The following is a 7,814-nucleotide window of genomic DNA, read 5'->3' on the forward strand; positions in this document are numbered from 1 at the left end:
GCTGAATCTGAAGCCTGGAAGTTGAGCTTTTGAGCATCACGGAATTTTTCTAGAACTTGTTGATTTTTGTGTTCAGCTGTCTTGGATCCCTTAACAATTTATTACGACGTTATTCTATTTTGGCAAGCAGTACCATTAATCAAGATTAGGTTTTTTGTAGTATTGCCAGCGTTTGACATGCACTCGGATTCTGCGGTTCTCAAGAACTGTTCGGTGCAGTTCCTTGTTTGCTTGCCTTTTCCTAGGCTGTCTGAATAACGTGCATGGGTTTGAAGTTGGACTGCTGTGTGGTATGTCTGGGTTCGCTATCAGCAGAATTTAGAATTCAGTCACTTGTGTGACTAATGCTCAGACTTTCCTATTTTCAGACATGCGTGTAGAGAGTACAGAATTCACAAAGAACTGGATCATCCTCGAATAGTTAAGCTATATGACTACTTTTCGCTGGATACTGACTCGTAAGTTATATTGCTGTGTCCTTTGACTTGGTTTGACCCATTCGCTACAGCCAAAGCATTTAGCCTCTCAAAGCTTTCCAGGAGAGTCCAGAGAACGTCCACACCAATGTTACAGACTGTACTGCAGAGAGATCTGAGGCAGTCTCAACCTACATTGGTTTTCCAGAGATGTTAGCTGACAAACCAGTATGCCAGCTATGTCAGATGTGGTGCTTTACTAGTAAACCCTACTCTTTGGCCTGGGCAAATGCCCCAGCTGATACAGCTTTCCGCTTCTGGATCTAGCATTTAATGGGGGAATCTCTGACCTTTGTACTGTTGAGCACCGAGTACTGTGCTCCTGGTAGGTTATTTTTAGAAAGGGATTAACAGGCTGGAGGACTCTTAATTTAATATATTGACCAAATAGGCCAGTCTTACAGACAAGCAATAACAAAGTGTTCTGGTTTCTATCAGGTGCCTTAATTACAACTGCTGTTTTGCCTTCAGGTTTTGTACAGTGTTAGAATACTGTGAGGGAAATGATCTGGACTTCTACCTGAAACAGCACAAGTTAATGTCGGAGAAAGAGGCGCGATCCATTATCATGCAGATTGTGAATGCTTTAAAATACTTAAATGAAATCAAACCTCCCATCATACACTATGACCTTAAACCAGGTATGCTGTGCTGCTAGCTGACGTGCTTAAGGATGCTAACTAAAGGTAATGGGTTATAAGTAACATGGGGAAGTTTTCTTTGGTCAGACAGCAGAAAGGAGACAGGGCTGTCTGGGAAAACTGACTTCAACAAGAAAAAAAAACCTAAAATGCCTAGAACATGCTGTGAAAAGGGCATTGGCTCCCAGAATTTCAAAATAAAACAAGGAAGTAACATTCCAGAAGGAGTAGCCTCCTTGTTCAGAACGAGCCCTTGAACCACCAAGTGTCTGTTTGGTTTCTTAATGTCCTGCTTGTATACTGCTGTTGAGGGCTTCTGTTATTGCTTCATAAAGGTCCCCATAATTACTAGTGTGTTTCATGTTCTCATTCTTCTGGTCTATTCTTTAATCGTCTGCCTGAAAATTTGGTAGCAGAAGCTAACTTGGAAGTGTGTTTTCATACCGCACGGCAGCTGGCGAAGCTGAGGGCATACAGTCAAACTGTGTTCGCTCAGGTCTGCCTTTACGCTCGGTAACATCTGCCTTGTAGAAGGTCCTCTCCAAATGATGTTGCAGGTTTCCCTTTACCATTGGGCACAGTCATGAGAGGGAGAATGGAAGCGCTCTTTTTTTGGGGTGATGCCTGTTGGCTACATAGCTTTTTTTCCTAGTCCAGTAAAACTCAGCCACCTCTCTGGGCCGTTACCCCTGGCTTGTTGCCCTGTACTGGTGGCACTTCATCAGCATTGTGTAACTGGTATGTGATGTGGTTTATTGCATCAGCGTGAGGAATCTGTACAGGAGGTGGTGCTGTTGCACTGGTTCTAGGGATCCTGTTTCTTCCCCCAGCTGCCGACTATTCCTGTGTTGCCTGAGCATGCTGCAGAGCTCTGCCTACAGTTGTCTAAAGCTGTGATTCATCCGCTGCCATCATGCACGATTCTGCTGCTTTATTGTAGGCTTTGAGAAAAAACAGTGATGATCTGACTTCTTGATCCTTGATGGATTTGTAATAAGACTCTTGCCTAAGGAGTAATTGTCCTTTTTGAGCTTAGAAAGCCTCTGGGGAGCACTGCCAGGAAGGAGAGAGTTTCGGGCTTGTTGAGAGGCCAGGGCAAGTCAGGACTTTTGGGCAGAATGAGTCATAACTGTGTATGTGTACTTGTCTCCTTGATCCTCCTTTTTGACCTGCCCTTCCAATGGGACCTTTGGGAGGGGTCAAAACAGCACAGGCATCAAGCTCGTTTCGCTAATAGGGCTCAGAATCTGGAGGCTCCAAGTAATGTCAGGCCACTGGGTCATTCAAGGATGGGCGTATCAGTTGTAGCACTTGGTGGGAGCTGAGTGGTCTGTGGAGCTCGGGGTCACTGAGTGTTAAAACAACTACCCCAGGCTGCTGCAGCTGACTGTGTAGGTTCCTTGTCCTCTCGTGCAGAGTGCCAGAGTTCAGTGCAATTTTATTCTTGGTTTTTTTCCTGCTAGATGTGTATCATAAGGGGCTGTTTCCTTCCTTTGTCTAGGTAACATTCTTCTAGTCAATGGTACTGCATGTGGAGAGATAAAAATCACAGATTTTGGGCTTTCCAAAATCATGGATGATGACAGCTACAACTCTGTTGATGGCATGGAACTGACGTCGCAGGGGGCTGGTACTTACTGGTAAGCGTCGCCTGGGGCACTTACAAGTTACAGATCAAGAACAGTTTATAAACAGCTTTGGATCGATGTCAGCTGTGTATGTGCTGCCATTGACAGCTTGAGGCACTGGAGGTTTGGGACACTGGAAACCGCTCTTGTTGTCACACAGCTCCTTCTGAGGCTGGCAGCTTTCTACTTTTCAGTGGGTTAGTGTTTGTACATCTGAAAACCATTTCTTATCCAAAGGGCCTGGTGAAAAAAGGCATATGCTGCTGAGATAGCGAGCTCTGGAGTGGAGCTTGGCTGCTATTTCACAGTCCATAAAGGTAATGGCTAATAGTTTAAGCAGGGAAGAGGAGAATACCATGCCTATGTGGAAATTCAAGTAGATCGGGGAGACAGAAAGAGTATTCCACTGAAATGAGGAGGTGAAAATCCGTAGTTAGCTCTTACAAAAAGATGTAAATCTCACAGTGCTGTCTATAGCCAGAGCTTCACTTTTGAGTGTGATGTGAAAGGTGTTTTCAACAATACTTTATCCTCAGTGCTAAGTGTTGTCACTGCATCACCCCTGGCTGAGAGCGAGACCTACGGTGAGTGCCACTGGATGTGGTTCTTAGCTATTACCCAAACTGCAGACTGTCACTATGGGCAACAGTTGCAAAGGAGCATTTTTTAAGGCACTCTGTATTGCACAGTTTTGTTCTGATCCTAAAAATGAAACTAGCTGTAGTTTGAGCAAGGCTGTGTCTCTCTAACTAGGACGTGGCATCTGGGGTTGTATTTCTAGAAATATGTATTTTGGCTGTGTGTTTCTATTGTGGAATTGTTGCTCAAGCCCTTTTAACAACAAATACCAGTTCTGAAGATAAAAGAAAAAGGGATTTTATGTGCTCTGGCAAAAAGAAACTGACTGACTAGCTCAGACCATGAGTGTCTGGAGAGTCCTTAGCATCACTGTTCCCAGCAGGGGTATGCATTGGTGATCTTGGCCGAAAGATGCACAGGAATGAAATTGGGTCCCTCGAGTCCCCAGCCAGTATCTGATCACAGAAGCTTTGTTCCTTCCTTTCTAAAGAAAACGACTGAAAGTATTTGGAGATGCTGCTCATAACCTGTTGTCGCTTCCTTCTAATCAGGTATTTGCCACCAGAATGTTTTGTGGTTGGGAAAGAACCGCCAAAGATTTCAAATAAAGTTGATGTCTGGTCAGTGGGAGTCATCTTCTATCAGTGTCTCTATGGCAGAAAGGTAAGAAGGCATTTTACTCATTTGTCAGTGGTGATTCCCAAACCTTTTGGGAGACAGGTTGCCTGATGGTTGCAACTGGTTTGGGGGGAGGGGGAAGGGGGGGCTACAAAGACCCGCTCCAGCAGTTTTTAGGATGCCTTTCAGAAGGGAAGAGTCTGGATCACGAAAAGATGGTTTGTCCTGAGAAAAGGTGATTTGTTTTACGATGACAGAAGAGATAAGTTGGAGCAGGAAAAGGATTCTGCCAGCTCTTGTTTTCACAAGTCCCTGGTAACCAAGCGCTGTGAAAGCCTGGGCTGAGAAACACGCTGCATTGCTTAGTGTTGTCAGTCAGATCGAAGTGGGTGAATCTCCTGTCAGCCTAGATAGGTGAAGGCCCTCTTGCACGTGCTGAAGCTGACCTACAAGGTCTGGAAGCAGGTGGAGATCCCTCCTGAGATGGAGACACCCCAGACATGTTCCAGCTTGGTCCCTTTCGTTCAGTTCAAGCGCAGGAGCAATGTGTCCTGCTCATCTGGCTGGAATCTGCAGCACCTTCACAGCATTTGTGGGCTTCTTGCCTAGAAAAATGCCAACATCAAGTGACGATACAAGGTAGTGTTTTGGGTTGTTTAAGGCCTGTCAGCGATATTTAACGACCGTCTTCCATGTCTTTGGTAGCCCTTCGGTCACAACCAGTCACAACAAGACATCCTGCAGGAGAACACAATTCTGAAAGCTACCGAGGTGCAGTTCCCTCCGAAGCCAGTAGTCACGCCAGAAGCAAAGGTAAATCTTGATCGTACGGCGTACGTCAGTCAGCGATAGGCACTGGCCGTTCTGTCCTCTTGGTTTCCCTGAGACCGGCAGGAGTTCTGTGCTCAATGCTTGCCTCCTGCAGAGCGCTCGGTGGCTTTGTCGTTGTAGTTGCCAGGCTGAGGATTGAACAGAGTGTGGCGTGGGCCTCTACCCGTGCTTTTTCCTGATAAAAGATAAGCTGCTGGTGTAGGACCTGGGCCGTCTCTGTGGTCACTGGGGAAGGACTTTCTGTGCCGGGGTTGTCAGATTGGCCCCGCTCCCACAGACTTATCTGTCAAAGAAAGCTTCCTGTTTCTGTCTGTCTACTAATTCTTGTTCTGCCTTTGGGGTATCTGCAGGCATTTATCAGACGTTGTTTGGCCTACCGAAAGGAGGATCGGATAGATGTCCAGCAGCTGGCCTGTGACCCATACTTGCTGCCTCACATCCGCAAGTCTGTATCCACAAGCAGCCCAGCGGGAGCTGCAATTGCATCAACCTCTGGATCATCCAATAACAGCTCTTCAAACTGAGACAGAGTAATAGGCCAAAAACTGCTTGAGAAACCGGCAAAAAGACTTTCAGAAACAGCTTTGGAATAGAGGAATCCGCAAGGGTCTCAAGAAGCCTGTACCAGGTGCTTTTTTTCTCTTGCTTTTTTCCATCCATAGAGCATGACAACATCAACTCTCATCAAGAAAACCTTCGGCATCTAGGCCAAGCCATGTGGATAGGAGATGGCTTGAGGTTTATCCAGTAAATGACCACAAAAGGGTGGCTGCTCTGAGCAAGGAGGGGAAACTCAAGAAAATACAGAGAGACATGGTTCCATGTACTGTGAACTTCTGAACATGCAGCCTTGGGGAATCCAGGACGCCGTGTGTGCTTCATATGAAGAATGTGGACTTTGGAAAAAGACTGGGCTAGTCCAGTGTTGATATTTAAACATTGTTCTTTTTCTTTTAATAAAGTTTAGGTAACATCTCCTGAAAAGCTCGAAGCACCAAGGTTCAGCTGGGGATGGTATATGACTCTTTGCCCTTTGGAGGGGAAAAAAGTTGATCCTGCCTGTTCATGGCACTAGAGTTAGTGTTTTACCCCTAATTAATTTCAGTTTTTTAAAAATAACAATTTTTTGGAAGTAAACAGTTTTCTGGTCTCAAAGTGAAACCCGTATTAGCAGGTTCCTGGCAGTGTCCGTTCTGCGGATAGTGCAGCTTACTGCTCCCTTGGGGTGGCCTCTTACCCGTAATTCTCCTTCTCAGTGAAGCCCAAAGGAGAACAGGCCTGCGTAGAGTCCTGTGATCAGAGTGGGTCACAGCTCAGACTGCCACAAGGTTTTCAGCTGCCGCTTCATAGCTCTCAACGGTTGCACCTTTTTAATTTATTTGAAGCGCTGGTCTTCTTAAAACCACACCCTGACATGTTCACGACATGCTCTCTGCTCTCCTGAGCATGATAGCTGTTGACTATTGAAAAGGCAGACAGCGAACAGGGAAGAATTTTGGAGCACAGCTCAGTTGATCACAGGTGCAATCTGTGCTCACGCAGTACTGTACATATCTTGTTCATGTTCTAAAAATCCGAAGCTGAAGACTTGTCTGCTCTTCTCAGTTAGGTGACTTGGCAGCAAAGCTTCCTCTCTCCCTTAACACTTTCCTTTTAAAACTTGCTGACTTTCTTAACTTGCTGCCATCGCTGCATCTGATTTCAAACAAGAGGGAGTGAGATAATGTTCCTGAAGGGAGCAAACACCCTAATTATTATTTTTGTCTCCCTTCTGTAATCTGCCTGGAGGGGTCTTACACCTTCCGCTGGAGCCTGCCTGCTGGGAAACGCAAGCCTCTCTTGTCCCCACTCTGCCCCCTTTTCCCCCCACATTGAAGGAAAACTGAAAACATGCAAAAAAGCACAGCACTGGAACATGTGGCAGCCAGGTTGGAGTGCTCCTAACATGTGGCAGGAGTTCATAGCCAGAAATATTTAAAGATGCAGTGTTCGAGAGCAGAGCTTGTCTTGGGCGGGAGCTGAGCGGTGCACCGCTGCGATTTGGGGTGGTGTTTGAAAAACATTACCCTGTGCGCACTTCCTAACCCAGTGCCCAGACCACCGTGGTGTGGACTGTCCCCTGTGCGGCACCTCCGCGATCGTACCCGCAGCTCCGGCAGCGCCTGGGCTGTTTGGAGCGCTCGGTACCCAAATGGCGTTTTCGGGGCAAACGATGTTCTCCATCATGTGCTTTCGGAGAGAACTACCGCTTGTCTGCCTTATTGTAAGCCATCCTCTGCAGATGTAACGCTAAAACCTGATCAGGAACTTAACTGAAAAATAGAGGAGTGTTGAAATTAAGGCATGGACCTGGGAAGTGGAGAACTCTGCCGCTTTGATTTTTTTTATTACTATTTTTGTAGTGACTCTTGGGCTTTTAATTGGAAGTATTCACTTGCAGCTGCATCGAGGTGGTCTCTAAACTGTAGTGTTTCAAACAAAGAAAAGAAATACTGCATCTTTAAATCCTCAACCATAGTTTCTTAGCCCTTTCCATCTCCGCTGCTCTATTCTAGAAGTTAACTGTTTAGCAAGCAGCACTTTGACGTGTCTATTCAGCCTCTGTCAGGCGAAATCAGGGTTGATGCTTCATCCCGTTAGCTGAAAGTGATGATTTGGTGTCTGTCCACATTGGGGAGAATTCTAAGAGGGTTTTTTCTATCCCGGTCCCGTTGTTTCTTGGACATACAGTGTGTGCTATCTCTGTGGGTGTGATTAGTTTTGTGTCAGATGCATTTATTCCTGCTGTGCGACACCCATCCAGGGGCCTGGGGGCAGCGTTGGCCTTTCCCGGGGCTGACAGCAGTGAAGAACCCTGGTAGAATTCTGGCTGCGACACCTTCCTTGTTAATATGGGTTTCACTTCCAATAACAGACCCTGTTGCCACACTGTTCATTTACTTAAAAGTGTATGAAGAATTTGTAACTTAAACCAGGCCAGACTGTTTTGGCTCTACCCAACAGATGAGACACGGATATTAAAATAAGTTTTAAGAAACTGA

At 46.0% G+C, this 7,814-nt stretch overlaps 1 protein-coding gene across 10 annotated transcripts in view; it reads left to right on the forward strand.

Annotated features, from left to right (window-relative positions):
* TLK2 (tousled like kinase 2) overlaps window positions 1–7,814 on the forward strand; it is a 43,960-nt gene extending 36,146 nt beyond the window's left edge. For all 10 annotated transcript variants that reach the window (XM_075117005.1, XM_075117010.1, XM_075117014.1 and 7 more), the window contains 6 exons: window positions 369–458; window positions 948–1,117; window positions 2,619–2,757; window positions 3,876–3,987; window positions 4,648–4,755; window positions 5,124–7,814. In XM_075117005.1, the coding sequence (XP_074973106.1) occupies window positions 369–458; window positions 948–1,117; window positions 2,619–2,757; window positions 3,876–3,987; window positions 4,648–4,755; window positions 5,124–5,297 (793 nt within the window). In that variant the 3' untranslated portion in view covers window positions 5,298–7,814. The remainder of the gene's footprint in view (window positions 1–368; window positions 459–947; window positions 1,118–2,618; window positions 2,758–3,875; window positions 3,988–4,647; window positions 4,756–5,123) is intronic.

The sequence above is a fragment of the Phalacrocorax aristotelis genome, chromosome 23 (assembly GCF_949628215.1).
Source record: "Phalacrocorax aristotelis chromosome 23, bGulAri2.1, whole genome shotgun sequence".
Classification (NCBI taxonomy): Eukaryota; Metazoa; Chordata; class Aves; order Suliformes; family Phalacrocoracidae; genus Phalacrocorax; species Phalacrocorax aristotelis.